We start from the raw sequence: 24,806 nt of genomic DNA on the forward strand, positions 1-24,806 counted from the left end.
GGAGTAAATCGGAGGGTAACACGGCAGCTTGTCGCGCGATCCTCGCAATCATTCCATAGCTCTGAGTCATTCCATCTCTCTCGCGTCCAAACCTTCTACCTAGATAGTTCTGGGTGGTAAGGTCCAATAATTAGCAAGGCGCCATAATCCCCCTTAGTGTTGTTGTTTGGCCATAGGGATTAGGGACAAAGTAACCCAGAAGACGGTCAAGCCCGTTCGGACTTCGCAGATCGGCCGAGAGTTTCGATCATTCATATGCAAAGTGAAGGCGACGGGATGGGACGACCGTGGCAGTCGCCTTAAGCAAGTCCATCCCGGGGAGCAGCAGCCTGAAGCCGTGAACCCAACTCTCCAATCGGGCCACAACTCACGCTCATGCGAACTGTCGGACTCTTAGCCCCGACAAGTGTTCCGGTGCACGGCAATGATGATTATTAAGGAATCTTGGAGGGGGTGTCCGTGGCGTGGTGGGATCCATTGATCTGTCAACCAGTGGTAGGTGAACACAACACCGTCCAGGCAACCTGGGGAGGGAGATTGGAAATCAATTGATTTATGTATTACCATTATCATAAGATTATTTTGAGTAAGCTCTTATCGGGCCAGGGTTCCAACTGCCAGCATCAGCATCCTGTGATTCCGAGGGTGGTCGATACTCGACTAGCAGTAGATAGATGACTGATGAAAGGATGGGCGCGTCCGTAATTATGGGCACAATCCATACCGCTCGTATTTCCGGGGGTGTTGGTGCCAGTGATTTTTCGTGCATGCCCATTGGTCGGGGCCAATCAACGGCTAAGTAGTAGGTACCGTGACGGTCCTTCTCCGTCCGGCCAGTCCTGCCCGGAGTGACATCCATGGGAATCATTCTACGGGGTGTGGGTTTTCCCCAGAAAAAGTGCCTTGAACCCTCTTAATTACGTTCAGTGGAAGGTTTTAAGAAACTACGGATGGGAAATCTAGATGGACGGCCAGAATGAACGGCGTCGAGTAAGAATGTCGCTATTTGAAGGGAGTGTCTGATAAGCGGTTTGATGACCTCAAGAAATGAGCTGGAGAAACTCCAACGGACCTAATCCACAGGCATTCTTGGAACGCAAGGTGCGTCGCGGAAGCCCCGAAGTCGGCGGGGCAGGACGGGAAACCTAATACTAGGCAGCTGCTAGGTATCCGGTAAAGTCACGGGTGGGTGTAAAAGAGAGGGGAGTGTACAGAGGGAACGTGGCTCGGAGAGGGGTTGGGGATTTTTTGGGAGGAAAGGAGAGGGGGGTGAAGAGGGGGGAGGGAGGAGGGATTCCGGGACGGAAAGGGAAAGGCGTCCAGCTTGGCCGTTGTCGGACTGGTTGTTCGCCTGGGCGGACAGCAGCCTGCATACTGAGATGAGTGAGTGGTACCGCTCCGTGCCAGTAAATTACCCACCTCGAACTTCCCCAAAAATACATATACCGGTCCCGACCGCGTATGCGCTTGTAGCGGCCAAACTTACCAACGTACCACCGATCGCCCGACAACCTGCAACTGAGCGTGGGGTATGCAGTTTGAGGTCTCATAGGATGGAGGGAAGCGTGTACTTTGTTAGGGCCCTCGGTCCTGCGACGACAGACGAGGTCATCTATTGCCCAAAGTCCTTCGGTTGCAGGCCGCGTGTGCAGATTAATATTCTACCCGGCAGAACTCTTATTGTTTGCGATGGGCCACTCCAGGACTTACTTAGTATTACTTAGGTGCAGATATGCACGATACACCCAACACCTATTTACTCGGAAGAGCCAGTCGTCTGCATATTGCACCTTACGACTCCGTATTCCCTGTAGCGACGGTTTACCGCGCAGGGTATACACCTCCCGTCAGTCACTCGCGGGCCGTGGACTTAGTGAGGGTATACTGACACACACCGGAGTAGCCACCCACTCGACAATTACTATGACTACAAAAGTTCACCTTCTTGGATGATCCTGCTTTTCTCTTATACATAGAAATCATGGGCTTGGCAATCCAGGCTCCTTACCGTTCCGATGTAACTCGCAGTGCCTGCCAAGCAATTTTGGGGTAAGAAGGCGATTGCTTTTCCAGTCCTGCCCTTCCGGATTCGTGCCCTCACTCGGGTCTCCCAGGCTGCTTCATGGGGATGACTTACCATGTGCAGCGCATCTCAGCAGTCAGCACAGGCCGACCAACTGATTGGGACGGACTCGGGGATAAGCACTGTATCCCTGCGCTGCCCCACATGTACAACGCCCAATCATCCATCCAGCCGGGCCCTAATCCACTTTGCTGAACAGTGGGAAGGAAAAGGAACCTTGAGTCGTGTAGGGTCACCTTGGAGCACACCCTATGGTGTACCATAGATGGATCAGTTTATACCTGAGGTACCTAAGTTGTGGCATACCGGATGCTCCAAATAGGCAAGTATCTTTCGTTGTTCTCCCTGTCGTATCTACCACCTACCTACATTGCACATACTTGCCAGAGCCATGGCACTCCCTGAATTTAATGAAGCACGCTCAATGGGTTCCCTAATCGTCTCGCTCAGCAAGGACCATGTGCAAACTACACAAAGTACATGGCAGTGTGGAAGGCATAGGACAATCAAAATCCACACAAGTATTCGTAAAGGTATGGGTAGCTTTCCTGCTTTTGGCCAAAGGATGATGATCCCCAGTCTCATGAGACTGGACTAAAATAGGCCACCCAAGCATGGTCTCCAATTATTGACACTGAAGATAGGTGCCGGACTGACCATGTCATGGTTGATCCAACCTCCAAAAGATGTGGGTAGCCCCCAAGTGAGGTTGGGTTGACTTTCACCCGACTGTCGCCCTTGTTCACCCGATGAGTTGATTCGTATGTGTGCAGAGTACAGTCGTGACTGGATCTGAGTGCGGCGGGAAAAGCGTGTTTCGTCCACTCCGAGGCAGTGCATTAATATGGAACTATTGCCATGCGGCAGTCTCAGCGGCCAGCCCCCCAATTGGATTACCGCTGCATTTGGAGACCATTTGTTGTTCCCGTACTCCGTAAGTATGGAGGGAACGAACGGGACAGCTATTACCGCTCGATACGGGTCAGGGTACTACCGAGTGTACCGAGTGGTCTCCCACTAGCGCCGTCAGCGGACAACCTTTTCTGTTTCCCTTTTCCTTCTTTTTGGCCGGGGCCCCACCGGCCTGGATCTTGACGTAGCCAAAACCTAATCTTTCTGCGGAAGGTTGTAAAGCCATGCCGCTGATTGGTGGACGCTGCCTTATCTCCTTCCCTAAAACAAATCCCCGTCTGGAGTGCAGTACTGTGGTAATCACTACTCCTACTACTAGATAGATACATGCCTCCCTCGAGCCACTCCAGCCACTACCATTATGATCTGGTGGAAAGGCTTTCTTCTCTTAGACAAGTCAGACCCAAGCGGCGACAACCCTACCACCTTCCATCCACGAGTCGACGTAAGCTACTCTACACTCTTTGCCTTCTGCACAATGATGACAGAAGCAAACAAAACTCATTCTGGTAGATCATCGTATGCACATACCGACATCATCCCCCCCAAATCTCCTGGGACTGCTTGCGGGTATGCAGGCTGCAGAGAGGGCAGATTGATGGAATTGTCGTTCAATCCCCTTACAGCGCTAGAAATCATTGCCATCTGCCAGCCCGCATTAGTTCCCTTTTTCCCTGCGCCCGTCACCACTGACTGCTTACTTGCCTGCCTGGCTTTAAACTAGCCCTCCGTCCTCACTACTACAACACTACTACTACTAAGCCGGGAAAGCTACGATTTGCCACGGGAATCCTCGATCATCTCCACCATCGTATTTTTCAATTTCCGTACCATTTGACACTGGGGGTAGGTAATTGGATCGAGTACTATTCGAGTTGCGGTGGACTCACCCGACCTGGAGCCAGGTGTGCGTGCGTTCGTCCGCCCCAATACTCCCCCCAATTTTACATACTGGTCTGGTACGGAGTATCGGAGTCTCGAGGTGAAATCCCCGGACCGCACCCCCCCCGTAGTAGCAGTAACAGTAGTAGTGTAGCTCCTCCCGTTCTCTTGCCCTTTTTATTATTCCCTTCTTCCCCCCCCCCCTCCATCCCCTCCTGCGTCGCTTCTCTTCCTCTCTCTCCCTCCTTCTCTCTCTTCTCTCACTTCCAACTCTCTCGGAGCCAGACGCTGGGCCATCACCAAAAGTTTCCTGGATTGTCCCTTCCTTTGCCCGCGTTCCTGCCTCCCCGGTCTTTGTGACGGGCCATAGTACTTATCTATACCAACGAACTGCCCCCTCCCCCGCCCCGACTTGTTCCGCGGCGACCCCTCCGAACAGCAGCCACCAATCCCCCTAGTTTTGCCATTTCATTCCCTGTCGGCCATCGGCGGAAGAATGGGTCTGAACTTGGAGGAAATCTATGGCAAATCTATAGTGGACGAACAGAAACCGCAAGAGTATTCGGAGTACCAGCCAAAGAAAGGATATGGCTGGGCCAACACTTTGCCCGAGAGGCAAGGTCTCTATGACCCCGAATACGAAAAGGATGCTTGTGGTGTAGGCTTTGCGGCGTAAGTCATCGGCGGAACTATCCAATGGTTCCCAGACCCCTCCGCTACTCATGAAAAAAAGCGCTAACAGCAGCGTGTTTGATGTTTAGCCATATCAAGGGCAAGCCTAGCCACAAGATTGTCAGTGATGGTAAGGATCTATACTCTTGATTCGTCTATTAGCTCCGAAGGCCTGGGGACTGACTCCTCATTCTTCCTGCAGCTCGCAATTTGCTATGCAACATGACGCATCGTGGAGCCGTTGGCTCGGATGCACGCGATGGTGACGGTGCCGGTGTGATGACCAGTATCCCCCATAAGTTTTTCATTAAGAATTTTGCCCGTGAAGTGGGAGTCGATCTTCCTCCTCTTGGCCAGTACGCTGTCGGCAACCTGTTCTTCAAGCCCGACGAAGAGTCCGTGAAAGAGTCTGTAGAGAACTTCGAGAAGATTGCCACATCCTTGGGTCTACGAGTGCTTGGTTGGCGCGATGTTCCTCGCGACTCGACTATTCTAGGTCCTGCTGCTCTTTCCCGGGAGCCTACCATCCTGCAGCCGTTTGTGGTCTTGAAGTCAGCCTATGGTGAAGGGAACAAGCCAGAGATTACCGACCCAGAGTCGTTCGATGAGAAGACATTCGAACGTCAGCTGTATGTTCTGCGAAAGCGGGCTACTCACATCATTGGTCTTGCAAACTGGTTTTATCTCTGCTCCCTGAGCAACCGGAACATCGTCTACAAGGGTCAATTGGCCCCCGTCCAGGTATACCAGTACTACCATGACTTGGTGAATGTTGACTACGAAGGTCACTTTGCTCTCGTCCACTCGCGTTTCTCTACCAACACATTTCCCTCTTGGGACCGCGCGCAGCCTCTGCGTTGGGCCGCCCACAACGGCGAAATCAACACCCTTCGCGGTAACAAAAACTGGATGCGCGCTAGAGAAGGTGTGCTGAAGTCGGACATCTTCGGAGAGGAGCTTGATTCACTGTACCCGATTGTTGAGGACGGTGGCTCCGATTCGGCCGCTTTCGATAACGTTCTTGAACTGTTGATGATCAACGGAGTGCTGTCTTTGCCTGAGGCGGTCATGCTCATGATTCCTGAAGCCTGGCAAGACAACCCGGCTATGGATCCCTCCAAGGCTGCTTTCTACGAATGGGCTGCTTGCCAGATGGAACCGTGGGACGGCCCCGCTCTCTTCACGTTCTCCGACGGCCGCTACTGTGGTGCAAACCTCGACCGTAACGGTTTGCGTCCTTGTAGATTTTATGTGACGGATGACGACCGTATCATCTGTGCATCCGAGGTTGGTGCGGTTGACATTGACCCTGAGCGTGTGGTTCAGAAAGGTCGCCTGCAACCCGGAAAGATGCTCCTGGTCGACACCGTGGCTGGACGAATAATCGACGACTCCGAGCTCAAATACACCGTATCCCACAGACACGACTTTGCGTCATGGCTGGACAAGGAGCTCCTCAAACTGCCTGCTATCAAGGACAGACTGGATGAGCAGAGTGTGGGCCTGACATACGCCTTGGACGATACGACCATCCAAAACGATCCTCGTTTGAAGGCTTTCGGCTACTCCTTTGAACAAGTCAGTCTACTCCTTGGCCCGATGGCTGCCGACTCTAAGGAGGCTCTTGGATCCATGGGCAACGACGCTCCATTGGCTTGCATCGCCAAGCAGCCTCGTCTTCTCTATGAATATTTCCGCCAACTTTTCGCCCAAGTTACAAACCCTCCCATTGACCCCATTCGTGAGGCTGTTGTTATGTCACTGGAGTGCTATGTTGGTCCCCAGGGTAACCTGTTGGAGATGGAGCAGTCACAGTGCCATCGCTTGTTGCTTCCTTCTCCCATTCTCAGCATCCCCGAATTCAATGCACTGAAGAACATTGCTCAGGCTCACAAGGACTGGACTGTGAAGACCATTGACATCACCTTTGAAAAGAAGAAGGGTGTTCCTGGATACCTTGAAGCCCTTGATGCCATCTGTGATGCCACCACGGAAGCCATTCAGAACGGTGACAAGATTCTCGTTCTCTCGGACCGCGCTACTGGTGATGACAGGGTTCCTGTATCTGCCCTTCTGGCAACGGGTCTTGTCCACCACCACCTGGTTCGCAACAAGTGGAGATCTCTTGCCGCCGTGGTTGTGGAAACCGCCGAGGCTCGTGAAGTACACCACATGTGTGTCCTGGTCGGTTACGGAGCTGATGCCATTAACCCCTACCTTGCTATGGAGTGTATCTTGAAGATGAACCGCGAAAAGTTAATCCGCAAGCAGCTCCCCGACGAGAAGGTTATCGAAAACTACAAGGCCTCCTGTGATGGCGGTATCTTGAAGGTCATGAGCAAGATGGGCATTTCTACCCTGCAGTCATACAAGGGTGCTCAGATTTTCGAGGCCCTTGGTATCGATGACAGTGTGATTGACCGTTGCTTTTCTGGAACCGCAAGCCGCATTCGTGGCCTGACATTCGAACTGATTGCCCAGGATGCCTTTGCTTTCCACGACCGTGGATACCCTTCTCGTGGTATTGTCGATATCCCTGGCCTCCCCGAGTCTGGTGAATACCACTGGCGCGATGGTGGTGAGGAGCATATCAACGACCCGGTCAGCATTGCGAACATGCAGGATGCTGTGCGCACGAAGAACGACAAGTCCTATGAAGCGTATGCCAAGGCTGCTCATGAGCAGATCAAGAACTGTACTCTCCGTGGTATGCTTGACTTCGATTTCGAGCAGCGCACACCGATCCCTATCGACCAAGTTGAGCCCTGGACTGAAATTGTTCGTCGATTTGTTACGGGTGCTATGTCGTACGGTTCTATCTCCATGGAGTCTCATTCCACCCTCGCCATCGCCATGAACCGCCTCGGCGGAAAGTCAAACACCGGTGAAGGTGGTGAAGATCCTGAGCGGAGCAACAGGCTCGAGAATGGTGATACCATGAGATCTGCCATTAAGCAGATTGCTTCCGGCCGATTCGGTGTGACTTCTCACTATCTTGCCGATGCCGATGAATTGCAGATCAAGATGGCCCAGGGTGCTAAGCCCGGAGAAGGTGGCGAGCTTCCTGGCCACAAGGTCGTTGGCCCTATTGCGCGCACCCGTTACTCTACTCCTGGTGTCGGTCTGATCTCGCCACCTCCCCACCACGATATCTACTCCATTGAAGATTTGAAACAGCTCATTTACGATCTCAAATGCTCCAATCCTCGTGCGCGTGTTTCTGTCAAACTTGTGTCGGAGGTCGGTGTCGGTATTGTTGCTTCGGGTGTCGCTAAGGCTAAGGCCGATCATATTTTGATTTCGGGTCACGATGGTGGCACTGGTGCCTCTCGTTGGACTGGTATCAAGTACGCTGGTCTTCCTTGGGAACTGGGTCTGGCGGAGACTCACCAGACCCTCGTCCTGAACGACCTGCGTGGACGTGTCGTTGTCCAGACTGATGGTCAAATCCGGACGGGCCGTGACCTCGCTGTCGCTTGTCTGCTTGGAGCCGAAGAGTTCGGGTTTGCCACGACTCCTCTGATTGCCATGGGTTGCATCATGATGCGCAAGGTAAGATATCTCGTATTGGTTTTCGATGAGGGTTCCACTAATTTCCATATTTAGTGCCACCTCAATACCTGTCCTGTCGGTATCGCAACCCAGGATCCGGCGCTCCGTGCCAAGTTCCAGGGTACACCCGAGCACGTGATTAACTTCTTCTACTACGTCGCCAATGAGATGCGTGCCATTATGGCTAAGCTCGGCGTTCGCACGGTGAATGAGATGGTCGGACGCGCTGAGCTTCTCAAGGTCCGCGAGGATATCCGGAATGCCAAGCAGGAGAAGATTGACCTGTCCCTCATCCTTACTCCTGCCCACTCTCTGCGCCCTGGCGTTGCTACGTACAACGTCCGCAAGCAGGACCATCGTCTCCACACTCGCCTCGATAACAAGTTGATCGCCGAGTCAGAGCTGGCATTGGAGAAGGGTCTGCCTTGCAGAATCGAGTGCGATATTGTCAATACCGACCGTGGATTGGGCGCTACGTTGTCTTACCAGGTCAGCCGCCGTTATGGCGGCGAAGGCCTTCCCCAGGACACCATCCACGCCAACATCAAGGGTTCTGCTGGTCAGTCATTCGGTGCCTACCTTGCTCCTGGTATTACTCTTGAGCTCGAGGGTGACGCCAATGACTACATTGGCAAGGGTCTTTCGGGAGGTCGTCTTATCATCTACCCTCCTCGCGGTGCTGCGTTCAAGGCCGAGGAGAACGTCATTGTCGGTAACACCTGTCTTTATGGCGCCACCCGTGGTACTTGCTTCTTCCGCGGTATGGCCGCTGAGCGGTTTGCTGTTCGTAACTCTGGCGCTACCGCGGTCGTTGAGGGTGTTGGTGACCACGGTTGTGAGTACATGACCGGTGGCCGCGTCCTTGTCCTGGGCTCGACTGGCCGTAATTTCGCCGCTGGTATGTCTGGCGGTATTGCCTACATCCTGGATATGAACCAGGACTTCCACTCCAAGGTCAACATGGAGATGGTTGAGGTGTCCGGCCTGGAAGACCCCGCTGAGATTGCTTTCGTTCGCGGCTTGATTGAAGACCACCACCACTACACCGGCTCGGAGCTGGCCGCTCGTATCTTGCTCGACTTCACCCGTGCCCTTCCCCACTTCGTCAAGGTGCTGCCCACGGACTACAAGCGGATCCTGGAAGAGGAAGCTGCTAAGGCTGAAGCTGCCAAGAAGGCGGAGTTCTCTCTTCCCCAGCTCCCTAGCACTCCAATCCCTGCGGAGAAGCCTAAGGCTCCTGAAGGAGATGCCAAGAAGGCCGAGATGCTGGATATCGAGGACAGCATCAGCGACTCGAAGACCGAGAAGAAGCGCTCGGCTCTTATTCTGGACAAGACGAGAGGTTTTATGAAGTACAGCCGACGCAAGGAGAAGTACCGCAACCCGGCCACTCGTACTCGTGACTGGGCGGAGCTTTCCAACCGCCTCAGCGAGGACGAACTCAAGTACCAGTCTGCTCGCTGCATGGACTGTGGTGTGCCTTTCTGCCAGTCTGACACTGGTTGCCCGATCTCCAATATCATTCCCAAATGGAATGAGCTGGTGTTCCAGAACCAGTGGCAAGATGCCCTCAACCGTCTTCTCATGACCAACAACTTCCCAGAATTCACTGGCCGCGTTTGCCCTGCTCCTTGTGAAGGTGCTTGTGTTCTGGGAATCAACGAAGACCCTGTTGGTATCAAGTCCATTGAGTGTGCCATCATTGACCGTGGCTTTGAGATGGGCTGGATGGTTCCTCGCCCTCCCAAGACTCGCACTGGTAGGACTGTTGCCATTATTGGGTCTGGCCCCGCGGGTCTCGCTGCTGCTGATCAACTTAACCGTGCCGGACACACCGTCACTGTCTACGAGCGTGCTGATCGCATTGGTGGTCTTCTCATGTATGGTATTCCCAACATGAAGCTGGACAAGAAGGTTGTCCAACGTCGTGTTGATCTGATGGCTGCTGAGGGCGTCCAGTTCGCACCTGGTACCCCTGTTGGTCCTGACCACGAGGTTACTTTGGAATCTCTGCGCCAGACCAATGATGCCGTTATCATTGCCACCGGTGCCACTGTGGCTCGTGACCTGAAGGTTCCTGGACGTGAGCTGGACGGTGTTCACTTCGCCATGCAATTCTTGCACCGCAACACTAAGTCGCTCCTGGACTCCAACCTTGCCGACGGTGCTTATATCTCCGCCAAGGATAAGCACGTCGTGGTAATTGGTGGTGGTGATACTGGAAACGATTGCATTGGTACCTCTGTTCGCCACGGTGCTAAGTCTGTTACCAACTTCGAGTTGCTGCCCCAGCCTCCGCCGGAGCGTGCCCGGGACAACCCGTGGCCTCAGTGGCCCCGGATCTACCGTGTCGATTATGGTCACTCAGAAGTCAAGACTCACATGGGCAAGGACCCTCGCGAGTACTGTGTCATGTCCAAGGAATTCGTTGACGATGGCAACGGCCGCGTCAGGGGTATCAACACTGTTCGCGTGGAGTGGACCAAGAGCGCCTCCGGTGGTTGGGACATGAAGACCGTTGAGGGCAGTGAACAATTCTTCCCCGCAGACCTTGTTCTCCTCTCCATGGGCTTCCTTGGTCCCGAAGACCGCGTCCTGGGTGAGGGAATTGAGCGTGACGCTCGTAAGAACGTCAAGACGCCTCCTGGCCAGTACTCCACTAACGTTTCGGGCGTGTACGCTGCCGGTGACTGCCGCCGTGGCCAGTCCCTAATTGTCTGGGGTATCAATGAAGGTCGCCAGTGTGCTCGTGAGGTCGATTCTTTCCTCATGGGCATCAGCTCCCAGCTCCCCGTCACTGGTGGCATCGTGCGCCGGCCCGCTATCGATACTGTTCCCCAGGTTGCTCAGCAGACGGTTTCTGCTTAAATTCTCATGGCGCTCAAGCCGCCACGCTGGGCCGGTTCCAGCGATGGGTTCCCTGTCATGATAGCAACGAATCTATGAATTCCTATGTCGAGAAGAGAAAAGTTTGTGAATTCGACCGGGTATATGTTGGGTGGCTTATTTTCGTCATGGCAGTTACCTGTGTGATCGTGACTAGGTTACGTTACGTTCCAGAATTCTTGCTACTGGATCGATGCTTTTTGGAAGGGGGTTTTGATGGGCCCTATTCTCTATGGGGATGGTATCTTTACATTTAGGGTTCTACTTCTGGAAGATGATATGCGACTTGCTGCAGCGTTCGGTTCGTTTCTCCCAAAAGATGGGCAAGGTGTCGGAGCGAGTTCCATTTCAGCCAATCTCATTTTGATGTACATATTCTCTTCTCGTTCATATAGGTATCAATGGCTTTCATTTAGTTGAGTCATTTCCGGAGTCTCTTTCATGATGCCTGTACTTCCATCGATCAAACGCGTTGCGAAGTGGAATAGACGACCGAGATCTTCTCCGAGATCTGCAATATATATGTTGTATACTTGACGCATGTAGAGTCGTGCCCGGTCTGCCCAGCAGACTCTGAGCCTACAGCCAGCTCTCTGTCCGTTCGATCAAGTCCGGGTCATCGTCGGCGTAGAATTCCTCGCCAGGGGGTTTTCTGGACGGCAATCGACGCTTTCTTATGTTGAGATTTTTCTGAACTCTACCGTTAATGACGGGGCCCCTCGCGGGGGTCGTCTGACGCGCCCTCATCGCATGCAACCTCGCCACCTGCCAGGTGTACCATTCTTCCACCCTCATCACCTGGTCCACATATCCCGGGGCCGCTATCGCCAGCGCCTCATAGACGATATTTCGTTGCAGCTCCGCCATCTCCGCCATGTGCCACAGATTCCGGCAAAACGTGGCTTGATCGGCGTTTGTAGATGGCTTGCGGATTGGGCGGGGCATCGGAGGCGCTTCTTGGCGTCTGTAGTTGTGATGGTAGTTGTTGGTTGGCATTGCAGCGGGGATTTGGGTTGGTGCTGAAGCTGAAGCTGGAGCCGGAGTTGGAGATGGAGATGGAGCTGGAGCTGGAGCTGGAGCTGGAGCTGGAGCCGAGAATATGGTCTGTGGCTGAGGCTGGGGCTGGAGGTTGTAATTGTAGTAGTAATGTTGGTAGTCAAGAGGCTGGTAGGTGTGAGTCGGAACAGGAGCTTGAGTTAGGGTTGCGGGTGCTGCTGCTACATAAGAGAAGTATTGCTGGGACCACGCGGTCCAGGGAGCCTCTTCCCCGTAGTAATAGTCATCCCTGTCTTCGTGATATTCCTCGTCGTTGTCCTCATCAGAATATTCTTCTTCGTCGGAGAATTCGACCACGGGGCCCCAGGTCACTGACTTTTTCTTTTTGAGCGGGACTGGGCCTGGGACTGGGATTGAGGCTGGGATTGAGGCTGAGGGTTCAGCTGGAGCTGAAACTGGAGCTGAAACTGGAGCTGGGGTTGGAGTTGGAGCTGGAGTTGGAGCTGAAGCTGGAGCTGCCAGTTGGACTTGGAGCTGGGGTTGGATCGGATTGGGAGGAGAGGGTTGAGGAGTTGGGAATGAAAGGACCGCGGGGGTCGATGGAGAGGGGGGTGGGGATGCAGAGACGGGGAGAGAAGCGGGGGCAGAAACGGGGGAGGCCACTGGGACAGAGACAGGGATTGAAACCGGGGTATGAATGACGGGGGTTGTGGGGGACAAGGTCGAGGGGAGAGATTCGATGCTGGGCAGGTCCACGTACTTGTCGATATCCAGGTCCATGGCCAGAGACAGCGTGGAATCCAGGGGGTCGTCGGAGGTCAACATGTCTAATATGCGGAAGATAAAGATGAGCATTCGGAAAGGAAGAGGAACTTGGCGTGAGCTTGAGCTCTATCTCAGCATTTCAGCAAGGGTATGAACTGTTGGCAGGCTCATTGGTTGCGAAAGTGGGTGTTGTAGGAATAATGGGATGTGACACCAGGCACCGAAAGAGCTCGGCTATATAGGGAAATCGTGCAGAGGGATGGACCTGGGAGGATGTTGGCGACAAAGGCCGGTCTCATAAAGAGATATTGGTATTGTCCGTCGGAGATTGTCGCTTTATATAGGGCAAGTTCCTTTGTCGTGCGCTGGGTTCAGGGGTTGGTGCGACATCAAAGGCCGTAATATACTTAAGCTATTATACAAATTTCCCTTGGGGACAGGTATCCATTTACATGACATCAAACTGGGGAAGCAAGTTTCCACAAAGAAGAGACAACAAGGGCAAGTGTCTCTACTCTCTAGGCTGGGGCCGCTTTCTGACGCGCTTCTTCGGCTTCTTGCGCCTGCATTTCGATTTCCAGGGCGGCAAAATCCCCCGAGAAAGGGTTCTGAGCCGGCTCTGTCCGCACATCCCAGACATCTTCACTGCTGGGGCCGGTCTTGTACTTGATGGCCTTTTTGCGGTTGTGGTCGCGGATCGCCTTCCGGCGCTGCTGGTCCGGTAACGTGCGGGTCTTCATGCACATCCAGAAGTTGTCCCAGTGTTCGCTGCAGGACCGGAGCTCGCCATAGCGGTAAACGTTGACGAATTGACCGCCAAATGACTGGCAGAAGAATGCATAGTCGAATGCGGAGCGGCAGGACATGGTGTCGTCGTAGAGCGACTCGGGAGCAATGGATGATGGGGGTGCTCGAGGGTCGGAGGAGGATGCGGAGTCAGGAGATGGGGAGTCTCCCGCGGAGGATGATTGCTGGGGCTTTGTGCCATTGATGTCGCCCTCTAGACTGGCGACAAGTTTCTTCCATTCTGCGTCGGCCTGCTCCTCGCGGCTTAATGTCCGGGGTTGAGGCGGTGATGATGGGGCGGAGGGGGTGGTCCCCGGGGGTGGTTGTGATGCAGGAAGACTGGAGGCCGAAGGAGCCTGGGGCTCGCTCTCCTTGGGAGTGGAATTCCACCACCAACCCATGACTGCGAATGTGTTGGATAGAGGGGGAATGTCTGGGTCGGTCGGTTGATGCCGGGGATAGAATCAACAACAATTGCGGGTTTCGGGATCGGCGAGGTAAATTTCAAGCCGAACGCGCCGTGACGGTAATGCAGAGCTGCCACGCACCTTATCGGGTAATCTACCCGTCACAGCGCGTTCGGCGGGCATTTTGCAGATCGACGTCATAGTTGGAGATTGGAGTTGAGTTCAGGAACAGCTTCCCTCGCACAAGGAACCGTCCCGTCCTTCTTTCACCATGTTGCGAGGCCTGCAGAGATGATCCGAGCTTCTGGTCGAGCGGTGGTGCCCCGCGCATCTTTATCTCATGTACGCTTCACTCGGCCTTCTGCGATCCCTTCGGTGACCAAGGCCATCATCGCCAGCCGGAGTACTTCGTCCCATGGCTCTTTCCTTGAGACCGGTCACATTGATGTGAAAGACGACGAGGGTCTTTTGTTTGTGAACAGTACGATTCAGATCCTCTAAGTGATCCGTCTACTGGGCTAATGTCAAATTTGGGAACAGATATCTTCCCATCCAAGCTACAATGGCTGTTGCAAGGCCCGCTGAGCGGAACCAGAGCTTACGAGGTGGCATTGAAACGGATTAACCGACCCCATCTTGCGGCGTCGGATCCCTTACATATCATCCGTCGAGTGTTCCCACAGAGCCTGGATATCGACATCAGGGAAGTTATCCCGCGCTTCAGGGAAGGCGGCGCGTTCGTGAAATACACCCGCAAGGACGGGGACGAGAACACTGACATCGTGACCGTTGTTCAAGACCACCTGGAGGAGAACCCGATCAGACCATGGTTTAACCCGTTTCAACAGGTCAAGGTCGCCCATGTGCATGGTAGGCCATGGATCGAGGATCTGTATCGTATCCCAAGTCAGCGGCTGCGCGTGGAGTTCCTTCCGGGCTCTGCGGATGGGGCCGCCGCAGAGTTAACCACGGAGACCTTGTATTCATTATTCAGAAGATACGGGAAATTGAGAGACATCGAGAGACAACCGTTCGATTCGAAGATCACGCCGAGATATGCGTTTGTGGCGTTCACGCGGCCCAAATACGCAGTCATGGCCAAGAACTGCATGCACGGATTCACAATCCCGGAGCAGGAAGGCGGCGGCAGGTCCGGCACGAGAGTCAAAATCAAGTACGAGCGGAACATCAAGTTGTCGGTCATTAAGGACTGGATCCTGAACCACCCGAGAATCGTGATCCCTGCCATTGCCGCCCTCATTGCGGCCATCACCGTCACGGTTTTCGATCCAATCCGCACCTTCTTCATCGAGATGAAGATCAAAGCAACCTTGCAGACGGAAGAGAACAGCGTCCTCAAATGGATCCGGAACCAGGCCAATAAAGCCAATATCATCTATTTCGGACACCGTAGGACTGATCCCCGCCGTCTCACAGCTATCTGGGAGGATCGTCAGGGTGACATCAAGCAACTGCAATCTTGGCTGATGGAGAATGCCGAGACATTCATCGTCATCCATGGGCCTCGAGGCACGGGAAAGCGGGAACTTGTGCTGGACCGGGCCCTCGAGAATTACAAGTACAAGGTTGTCATCGACTGTAAGCAGATTCAGGACGCCAAAGGCGACACTGCAAAGATTGCACGTGCTGCCGGTCAGGTCGGCTACCGACCAGTGTTCTCATGGATGAACAGCATAAGCAGCTTCATCGACCTGGCCGCGCAGGGTATGATTGGCACCAAGGCCGGGTTCTCCGAAACCCTGGATGCGCAACTCAGCAAGATCTGGCAGAACACGGCCACTGCTCTGAAAAGGGTCGCATTGGCAAACCGGAAAAGGGATGACAAGGAGGCGCATCTCTCCGACGAAGAATACCTAGAGGCTCACCCCGAGCAGCGTCCCGTGGTGGTCATTGACAACTTTTTACATAATACTTCGGAGAACAGCGTGGTGTACGACAAAATCACAGAGTGGGCTGCGGGCCTGACCACTGGAAATATTGCTCATGTGGTTTTTCTGACGACTGATGTTTCCTTCTCCAAGCCCTTGAGCAGAGCTTTGCCGAATTCTGTGTTCCGGACCATTTCTTTGGGCGATTGCTCCCTCGAGGTGGGGAGAAAGTTCGTGCTTAGCCATCTTGAGTATGAAGCGAAGGACGGGGACAAGCAAGTCCAAAGCATGGAGGAACTTGGAGGCCTAGATTGTCTGGATAGCTGCATTGAGGTACTGGGAGGCCGAGTGACCGATCTTGAATTCATGGCACGGCGGATCGAAGCCGGAGAAACACCTCCAGGTACGTTGGGCCCAATCATCTAATCTGACAATGAGTGTAGCTGACACATATGGCAGCGGCTGTCAATCGCATCATCGAGCAGTCGGCCTCGGAGATCCTGAAGATGTTTGTCTTAAACCCTGACATTGATTCCAAGCAATGGAGCCACGAACAGGCATGGCATCTGATCAAGACGCTAGCCCACTCCAAGGATGGGACTTTGCCATACAACCAAGTCCTGCTCTCCGACCTATTCAAGGAGAATGGCGAGACCACCCTTCGCGCCCTTGAGCAGGCTGAGCTTATCTCCATCGGCTCCGTCCACGGCTGTCCTGACGCGGTTAAGCCCGGCAAGCCAGTCTATCGGGCGGTGTTCAAACGGTTAACCGAGAACAAGACCCTGAGCAGTCGTCTGGACCTCGACATCCTCAAGCAGCTCCTGAGCAGTGAGAACAAGAGTGTCGGGAAATATGAGCAGGAGTTGCAGTTGCTGGGGTCTCTACCCAAGCAGCCCCGCGAGCTCAGTGCCCGAATCCAGTGGCTTCTGCAGAAGGTGGCCAACTCGCAGAACAAAGTCAGTCGGTATGAGCATGAGAGTTTCCTCTTACAGCAGGTTCTGCGCCGGGAGCCTTGATTATTATTACGTTGAATGGATGATATTTTTCTGCTGTATGTTGTAATTCATGTATGTATGTATGTATGTATGTATGTATGTGGTGGCACAGAGATTACCCGGGGGTATCCAAGGAAAAAAAAAAAAAAAAAAAAAAAACGAGGATATGACGCCGGCGGCTGAGCTAAGCCGTCAGCGCGGTAGTTAACTACCGTCCCCAACAACAACAACTATCCCAAATAATTCCAGCATCTCAATTCCTCAATTCCTTCCTTCTCTCACTTGAATGTTCAGATCAGCGCGTCAGTGAACCTGACTTCGTTTCCCTTCTTTTTGCCCTGCCCTGCCACGCCCGGTTCCGGGACGTTCCTGTCCTATTCATACGATGGAACCGTATGCATTCCTAGTGCCAGGGGATCTCATCCGACTTGTCGGCGATGGTCTGGCGAGCATCGGATGGCCAACCTTAGCGGCCATTCTAGTCTCCATCTGCGTGGCCACTCGCCTCCTCACCGGATTCCAGAGCCGTCTCCGCGGCACCCCCGAGGCGGGCCATCCACGCCCCGTCCGCACGGTGCCGTACTGGCTCCCCTGGCTGGGCCATGGCCCGGCCTTTGCCTGGGATCATGTCAGTCTCATCCAGAAATCTAGGTTCGTGCCCCGATCCAGCCCCAGCCAACCGGGAAGGCAATTGCTGACAGGCTCGGCAGGGATGCCATGAAGGAGCCCGTGTTCGGCATCTACATGGGTGGCACCAAACACCACATTATCGTGTCACCATCCATGGTCAACGCGGTGTTCACCGCCCGGGGTACTTCCTCGACGGACCTGATCAACTATGCGCTGGAGAAGATCTTCGGGGACCGCGGTGTCATCCGTAACTTGAACCCTGTAGATCATCATGCCCTTAACCATAACGTCCCCAATCTGCTTACGCGCGAGCCTTTTCTTACCCAAGGCACCAAGACTGCCACCCGTTTGATCGAACGGGAGATCCCCAATCTGGTGACCAATTGTCGGAGCATCGTGGACCAGATGCTGTGGGAACGGGGAAGTCAGACCGTGGTGATCGATGGAGATAACTCGCTTTCCTGCGAGGCGAACTTCTTCGCACTCATCCGGAGATTCGTGGGTCACGTCACCACGGCAATTTTCATGGGCGAGGCCCTCCTGGAGGCCTTCCCCAGTCTGCTAGAGGATGTGTTTGCGCTGGACAACCAATTCGTTCCTTTGTCCATGGGCGTCCCTCGGTTGGTTCACCCCGGAGTATCTGCAGCCCATGCTGCACGTACCCGGCTTCTCGACGCCCTGACAGCGTATCACCGGGCCTTTGTGGCTTGGGATGACGGGATTGATCCTGGACTTACATTTCGGGATCTTGACGATATCTCGGAACCCGTAAAGGAGCGGATTCGGAAGTGCAAAGAATTAGGGCTCTCCGCAAGGGCTAGCGCTCCTACACATCTATCCTTGCTCTGGGCTATGAACGGAAACTCTCCAAATGTGGTTTTCTGGCACCTCCTTCGTATGTATGCCAGTCCCACACTCCTGGAAGAGATCCGTAAGGAGGTGGCTCCCTATGTGAAGATATCCCGGGAGGAGACCGGCTTTGCTTTCCAGGAAGCCCCTAAGTTATCCATCAATACCGAAGAGCTGGTCAAGTCTTGCCCACTATTAAAGGCGAGCTTCTACGAGACCTTGCGTTTGGACTCGGCGCCGTTGTCATTCCGGGGAGTCACGTCCGATCTAACAATCACGGAATCCGACGAAGATGCTACCGCCGCTGGGGTAGCGCAGCCTCGCTCGTATGATATCAAGAAGGGCGGCAGTATTGCTATCCCTCATGCTGTTCTCCATACTGACCCCCAGTATTTCTCGAAACCGGGCGACTTTGACCCGCTGAGGTTCATTTCGACCGACCCCGAAACCGGGGCCAGGAAAGCGAGCGTACACACCATCAAACCTTTTGGTGGTGGAGTGTCTGGGTGTAAAGGCCGTGCTTTTGCAGAGCGAAAGCTCCTCGCATTTGCTGCGGCAATCATCACCATGTGGGATGTCGAACCCGCGCAAGACGGAGGCTTTACGATCCCCGACCACAGGCCATCCGGGGCAGCTTTCTTGCCCAAGAAGGACATAAGGGTACGGATGAGACAGCGTGCTTGAAAGGCTGATGGTGCATATGGTGCAACTTGCATATACACGGAGTTTGGTTGCATTTCATTTTTTCCCTCATATATAGATCGTCCCCAGGGCAATTGGGCTGGCCACTTGGTTATCAATGCTCCGCCCGAGAATGTTAATGTTTCTTTTCTGCTTCTCATCGACTCCTAACCACAAGTGCAGGGCATCTGGGTCCATTAGAATAGCGTCGGTGTCTTGGCCAGAAGCCAATGGGGCGCGCGAGGCAGATGGGCGTTTTTATTGTCTGGGGCGTCGGATAAGAATCCGAGCGTGACTCTACCCCTCGATGTCACCATCGTCGTTATAATAATCCACGTCACCCTCCCTCGGGGCCGAGAAGACCAAGCTCTTCGGATTGAAACGCAGTATTGGCTGACAAACAATGGAGGACACAACAGCGCACACCCCGCTGAGTGACTACGACTTGTCGACCTCGATAACGTCGACGTCCGGCTTGCGTCAGGGATTGGCCTCCTATGGCGACGCTCATTTTTCTCTATTTCTCCGAAAGGTCTTCATCAAAGCCTTAGGCTACTCGGATGACGCCCTCTCTCGCCCCATCATTGGCATCATCAACACCTTCTCTGGGTTCAATCCGTGTCACGCCAATGTCCCTCAGCTCATTGAAGCTGTGAAACGCGGAGTCCACCTCAATGGAGGACTAGCAGTAGAGTTTCCTACCATTAGCGTCCATGAGAGTTTCTCCTATCCGACGAGCATGTTCTTACGCAACTTGATGAGCATGGATACGGAGGAAATGATCCGTGCTCAACCAATAGATGCCTGCATCATGATCGGAGGTACTACACCTGCAATTTTCCTTTTGCAGACGCCCAAATCCTTTGGGGCCGTCCTTGAAGTTGCCACAGTTGCTCTTGCATTGTACAGCTAACCTTATTTCAGGCTGCGACAAGACGGTCCCTGCCCAGCTGATGGGTGGAATTTCCGCAAACAAGCCCATTCTTCCACTCATCACTGGACCAATGCTGCCAGGGAGTCACCGTGGCGAAAGAGTCGGGGCCTGTACCGACTGTCGGAACAACTGGGCAGCCTTCCGGGCGAAGGAAATAGACATCGAGGAAATCGCGGCTATTAATGAAGAGCTTGCCCCGACTGTTAGTATCCTTGTCTTTTCTGATGGGGCATTTTCTGATGGAAATTATCTAGGTTGGAACCTGTGGAGTAATGGGGACCGCCAGTACAATGGCTTGCGTCACAGCCGCCCTAGGTATGATGCCACTCAGAGGTGCCTCTGCGCCAGCTGTTTCATCCGCAAGAATCAGAGTGGCCGAAGAAACAGGGGCGAATGCTGTGTCAGTGGCACGCGTTGAGCGGAGGCCTCAAGATATCTTGTCCAAGGAGTCTTTCCTGAACGCCATCACTGTGCTACAAGCCATTGGGGGGTCAACTAATGCCGTGGTACATCTGATGGCTATTGTAAACAGGCACCCCAAGGTACAAGGCCTGATTACCTTGCAGACTATCGAGGAAGTTGGACAGAAAACACCGCTTCTGATCGATCTGAAGCCAAGCGGCGACAATTACATGAATGATTTTCATAATGCGGGAGGAATGTTGGCGTTGCTACATACCCTACGCCCACTTCTTCATCTCCCAGCCATGACTATTACTGGTCAGACATTGGGCGAGGTGTTGGATGCCTCCGCATTTAGAATATTTCCGCTTTCACAGCAGATCATCAGGCCATTGTCCGATCCTCTCCATCCTTCATCCTCACTGGTTGTCCTCCGGGGGAACATCGCACCCGACGGTGCTGTCATGAAGGCATCAGCATCCAAAGATCGAAGGCTACTCTCTCATAGTGGACCAGCGGTTGTTTTTGAAAACTCTGCAGATCTTGCAAAGCGCATAGATGACCCGGATCTCCATGTCACCCAAGATTCAGTCCTGGTTCTCAAAGGTATCGGACCCGTGGGCAATCCCGGTATGCCCGAAGCAGGTCTTATACCTATACCCCGCAAGCTTGGTTCTGCAGGCGTCAAAGATATGCTGCGACTTTCTGATGGGCGCATGTCAGGGACGGCAGGGGGCACCGTCGTCCTTCACATATCGCCCGAATCGGCCTTGCTTGAGTCTCCCTTTGGGGTGGTCCAAACCGGCGATCTTATCACTTGTGACATCGCGACAAGAAAACTCCAGCTCGAGGTCTCGGACGATGAGCTCAAAAGGCGCATTGATGCGAGGAAGCAATTATCCAACAGCGGCGGCGCTGCAGCGTCGCAGGCCAAAGGGAGGAAGAGGGGATATCATGGGTTGTATGAGCGATCAGTGAACCAAGCCCAGGATGGGGCTGACTTTGATTTTCTCACGGCGAGTGGGCCACTGTCGGATGATAAGAACTGAACCGTGGATGTTTTAACTAGGCTAGATAGCTGCAATGTACGGAGTAGACACGGAGTACTGCCTTTCTTTTCGAGTCCCGATCGGCAGCCCTGACCAGGTGCCCTAAGCCCTTATTACCCACCGAATAGGTGAAAGTGGATTCCAGGCGCGGGACGCGTTTCCCGAATCGGGAGGCGCGTCGCAGGAGAACGACTCGCCTCCGCGGCGTAACCACGAGCGACACATGCCTTTGCGATTGTCTGGTCCGGGCTAGATCCATGCGTTGAGAGGTGTCCATTCTACTGTCCAGCTTTCAAGATCCTATATCCCACTCCCCCAGGCCACCTCACCATGGCTTCCGAAGCTATGCGTCCTAGGGGCCGACCAGCCCGTGAGTTTAGGCCGCTGTTGCTCGAATCCCACTTCCATAACATGGATCACTTACATTGCAAAACCTCCAGATACCCCGGGCACTACGGTGCTGGCATATACACCAGATGGACGCCGTGTCATCACAGGCGGTTCTAACTCTGCAATTCGAATCTACACTGTCGGACAGGATGGAGAGCCAAAGACGATCGACGAAGGTGTTGACGGACACCTTGGAATTGGGGCCACCGTATGTCTAGCGGCTTTCATGAGTCGCTCGATCCATAACTAATTCTGTCCTAGAATGAATCGTTTATCATGGGTGCGGAAGATGGCACAGTTTGGCAATACGAGATAGAGTCCGGTCGGATGGAAAAACTACTGGTACGATGCGCGCTGCCAGTCCGAGATATAGCGGTTTCAACGGATGGGGAATGGGCCGCGGTGGCCAGCGAGTTAGTCATTTACCGTCAATGTGCGCGTTCTGGGCACCTCCATGGCTGACGTTGTCTGGACTAGTGAGCTTACGGTCAAGATCGTGAACATCGAGGACATGACGAAGGTCAAATATCTCCGGGATCAAGCCAAGGGAACGAAACACGTCACTTTCGATCCGAGTGGGCGATATGTTACCGTGTCGTGTACGGATGGAATGCTCTATATTTATTCGATACTCTCTGACGAGCCCGAGTTGGTCCGCAAGCTGGATGGGGTGATCCGAAGGCTGGAACCGGAGGACGAAGCAACGTCGCGGATAGCCTGGCATCCCGATGGAACGGCGTTTGCGTGCGCAGAGGCGACTCGGGATATTGCCGTCTTCTCCGTGGGTGAGTGGAAGAAAGAGAAGGTGTTCTCGGGCGGGCATAATGGGGATGTCACAGCAATCAGCTGGTCGCCCAATGGGGCACTCCTGGCGACTGCTGGTGCGGATGGTCAGGTTCTGCTCTGGGAGACGAAAACGCAAAAGGTTCTGGAGCGGTACGACTTTGCGAACGTGATCAACCTCGCTTGGCACCCGACCAATAACTCTCTGTCGTTCACAACCTCGGACGGAGAGTTGTTCATATATGATGGAATTGTATCAAGAGACCACCAGCCGCTCCTACAGAAGCCGCTGCAGGCTGCACCTATCTTTTCTGGACCTTTGACTGAGATCTCCGACAATGTGAGACGGCCGCTGGCGAACCGACCGAAGGAGTCGATCGAACGGAGGGAAAGAGCACGCACCCCCGATTCGCTGGACGATGTCCTGAACTATGATGTCGGCATGGAGGACTTCGTCGACGATGACGACGGAGCTGGTTACGCCGAGGGTGTCAATGGATTGGGCAAACGCGCGGGCTCGCATCTGGACGATATCGACGGCCATGCGGACAAGCGGCTATTGACTTCATTCGCGAAGCCCAAAGTTCACGCTCCTCTCCAGCCGGGCAGCACTCCCTGGAGGGGTAATCGGCGGTATCTTTGTATGTGGCATTTGGGTTGCCTGGATGGTGTTGATGGCAAGTGTGCTGACCGAACTAGGCTTGAACTTGACCGGTTGTGTCTGGACGGTTGACCAAGAAACCCACAATACGGTGACGGTGGAATTCTACGACCGGGAGCTCCATCGGGATTTCCATTTCACTGATCCTTATCTCTATGACCGGGCGTGTCTCAGTAGGTTCAACTGGCATTCACAGATAGACTGACACATATGCTGACCAGAGCTAGACGAGCACGGTACGCTGTTCTCCAATAACCCAACAGATGACAGCCCTGCTACGATCTTCTACCGTCCCCACGAGACATGGACTACACGTGCGGACTGGCGGACCCAGCTGCCAAAGGGGGAATTCATTCGAGGTATGGACACTGTCGACTGACCACAGGAGTGGGTTGCTGATCGGCTTGGCAGCGCTGGCGCTCAGTGATTCCTACATTGTCGCAGTGACGACCAAGGACTATGTCCGTGTATATACGTTATTCGGCACGCCCTTCAAGGTGTACCGACAGAAGAGCCCGGCTGTTACATGCGCCGCTTGGCGAGACTATATCATGACGGTGGGCAATGGTCCTCTGGGAAGCGATGGCCGCACGGCGACGCTACGATACACCGTGGAGAATGTCAAGCGGGATGAGGTGTGCCAGAACGAGGATGTGGTTGCGATCCCGGAAGGGGCAGAGCTGCAAAGTGTCTTTTTCTCGGATGCGGGAGTGAGTGATCTCAGCATGTTGACCAGATCGAATACGCTAACGCTTGACTTGCAGGACCCTTGTATCTACGACTCCGAGGGTGTTCTCCTCGTGCTGCAGCACTGGCGGAATAATGGCCAAGCCCGATGGGTCCCGCTCCTGGATACTAAACAGCTCGAACGTCTTGCGAGCGGCCGTAAGGAGGAGACGTACTGGCCAGTCGCCGTGGCTCAAGACAAGTTCCACTGCATCATCCTCAAGGGAGGGGATAAATACCCGTACTTCCCCCGGCCCTTGCTGAGTGAGTTCGACTTCCGCATCCCCATCTCCGACATGCCTGGGAAGGGCCCGGAGGAGGAGGAAGAGGAGGAAGGCAGAGAGGGCGCACGGTTCGAGGAAGCCTTTGTCCGGGGTAGCATCATGCTGTCGCTCTTCGAGGACCTTTTGTCGTCGACCAACGCCACGACCGGACAACGGGCGGAATTGGCCCGGAAGGAGCTGGAAGTGGATAAGACGCTCCTGCAGCTGTTGGCGGTGGAGTGCCGCGAGGGTGAGGAACGGGGCATGAAAGCGCTAGAGCTGGTGCAGATGATGCGTGACCGCAATGGCAAGATGGTGGAGGCGGCCGTGAAGATTGCGGAGCGCTATGGGCGTGGCGTGCTGGAAGACAAAATCCGCGATCTGGCGGAGCGACGGTACATGGGGGCGGATGATGACGATGATGAACTGGCATGAGAGGTATATGAGGGCGTAATCAGATCATAATATATTTAGATACCAATCGACTGTTGAGTGTTTCTTTCGGGGTGGGTGAAGGGCCTGAGGCGAGGACCGGGCCGACGTCATGCCCGCTTCCTTCCTTCGCTTCGCTTCGTTTCCACTTCACTTCTGCTTCCTTTTCCCTTCCAACTCA

General features: G+C 54.1%; 6 protein-coding genes across 6 annotated transcripts; 4 read left to right on the plus strand and 2 right to left on the minus strand.

The window, feature by feature from the left end:
* Positions 1–4,103: 4,103 nt before the first annotated feature.
* On the plus strand, positions 4,104–11,086 carry BO94DRAFT_177016 (glutamate synthase (NADH)). The gene is made up of 4 exons (XM_025605945.1): positions 4,104–4,549; positions 4,639–4,679; positions 4,752–8,101; positions 8,156–11,086. Exons 1-4 carry the CDS (start codon positions 4,374–4,376, stop codon positions 10,967–10,969), a joined length of 6,381 nt encoding a protein of 2,126 aa, XP_025464734.1. The 5' UTR covers positions 4,104–4,373; the 3' UTR covers positions 10,970–11,086.
* Positions 11,087–11,487: 401 nt separating this feature from the next.
* BO94DRAFT_603355 (uncharacterized protein) lies at positions 11,488–13,084 on the minus strand. Its single transcript, XM_025616438.1, has one exon. It carries the CDS (start codon positions 12,836–12,838, stop codon positions 11,567–11,569), a length of 1,272 nt encoding a protein of 423 aa, XP_025464735.1. The 5' UTR covers positions 12,839–13,084; the 3' UTR covers positions 11,488–11,566.
* BO94DRAFT_537614 (EMI1 family protein) lies at positions 13,069–13,986 on the minus strand. The gene has a single exon (XM_025612310.1). It carries the CDS (start codon positions 13,933–13,935, stop codon positions 13,267–13,269), a length of 669 nt encoding a protein of 222 aa, XP_025464736.1. The 5' UTR covers positions 13,936–13,986; the 3' UTR covers positions 13,069–13,266.
* A 246-nt stretch (positions 13,987–14,232) lies between these two features.
* Positions 14,233–18,988, plus strand: BO94DRAFT_472187 (cytochrome P450; the record flags this gene model as incomplete). The annotated part of the gene is made up of 5 exons (XM_025608418.1): positions 14,233–14,422; positions 14,482–16,233; positions 16,290–16,808; positions 17,239–17,476; positions 17,536–18,988. The coding sequence occupies 5 exons, from the start codon at positions 14,233–14,235 to the stop codon at positions 18,986–18,988; spliced, it is 4,152 nt and encodes a 1,383-aa protein (XP_025464737.1).
* A 400-nt stretch (positions 18,989–19,388) lies between these two features.
* Positions 19,389–21,370, plus strand: ilv3C (putative dihydroxy-acid dehydratase; the record flags this gene model as incomplete). Its single annotated transcript, XM_025608403.1, has 3 exons — positions 19,389–19,806; positions 19,910–20,121; positions 20,174–21,370. 3 exons carry the CDS (start codon positions 19,389–19,391, stop codon positions 21,368–21,370), a joined length of 1,827 nt encoding a protein of 608 aa, XP_025464738.1.
* Positions 21,371–21,592: 222 nt separating this feature from the next.
* Positions 21,593–24,699, plus strand: BO94DRAFT_626471 (WD40 repeat domain-containing protein). The gene is made up of 8 exons (XM_025617359.1): positions 21,593–21,740; positions 21,811–21,968; positions 22,022–22,173; positions 22,238–23,184; positions 23,243–23,377; positions 23,432–23,563; positions 23,616–23,914; positions 23,969–24,699. Exons 1-8 carry the CDS (start codon positions 21,701–21,703, stop codon positions 24,626–24,628), a joined length of 2,523 nt encoding a protein of 840 aa, XP_025464739.1. The 5' UTR covers positions 21,593–21,700; the 3' UTR covers positions 24,629–24,699.
* Positions 24,700–24,806: the final 107 nt, after the last annotated feature.

Source organism: Aspergillus sclerotioniger, assembly GCF_003184525.1.
Source record: "Aspergillus sclerotioniger CBS 115572 chromosome Unknown BO94scaffold_24, whole genome shotgun sequence".
NCBI lineage: Eukaryota > Fungi > Ascomycota > Eurotiomycetes > Eurotiales > Aspergillaceae > Aspergillus > Aspergillus sclerotioniger.

Excerpts from the sequence above, each read along its gene's own strand:
- BO94DRAFT_177016 (XM_025605945.1), top strand. The coding sequence starts at position 4,374 with ATGGGTCTGAACTTGGAGGAAATCTATGGCAAATCTATAGTGGACGAA. Across the intron at positions 4,550-4,638 it reads TGTGGTGTAGGCTTTGCGGC|CCATATCAAGGGCAAGCCTA; the intron begins GTAAGTCATCGG and ends TTTGATGTTTAG. Across the intron at positions 8,102-8,155 it reads GTTGCATCATGATGCGCAAG|TGCCACCTCAATACCTGTCC; the intron begins GTAAGATATCTC and ends TTCCATATTTAG.
- BO94DRAFT_603355 (XM_025616438.1), bottom strand. The coding sequence starts at position 12,838 with ATGCTCATCTTTATCTTCCGCATATTAGACATGTTGACCTCCGACGAC.
- BO94DRAFT_537614 (XM_025612310.1), bottom strand. The coding sequence starts at position 13,935 with ATGGGTTGGTGGTGGAATTCCACTCCCAAGGAGAGCGAGCCCCAGGCT.
- BO94DRAFT_626471 (XM_025617359.1), top strand. The coding sequence starts at position 21,701 with ATGGCTTCCGAAGCTATGCGTCCTAGGGGCCGACCAGCCC. Across the intron at positions 23,378-23,431 it reads CTATGACCGGGCGTGTCTCA|ACGAGCACGGTACGCTGTTC; the intron begins GTAGGTTCAACT and ends GACCAGAGCTAG. Across the intron at positions 23,564-23,615 it reads AAAGGGGGAATTCATTCGAG|CGCTGGCGCTCAGTGATTCC; the intron begins GTATGGACACTG and ends TCGGCTTGGCAG.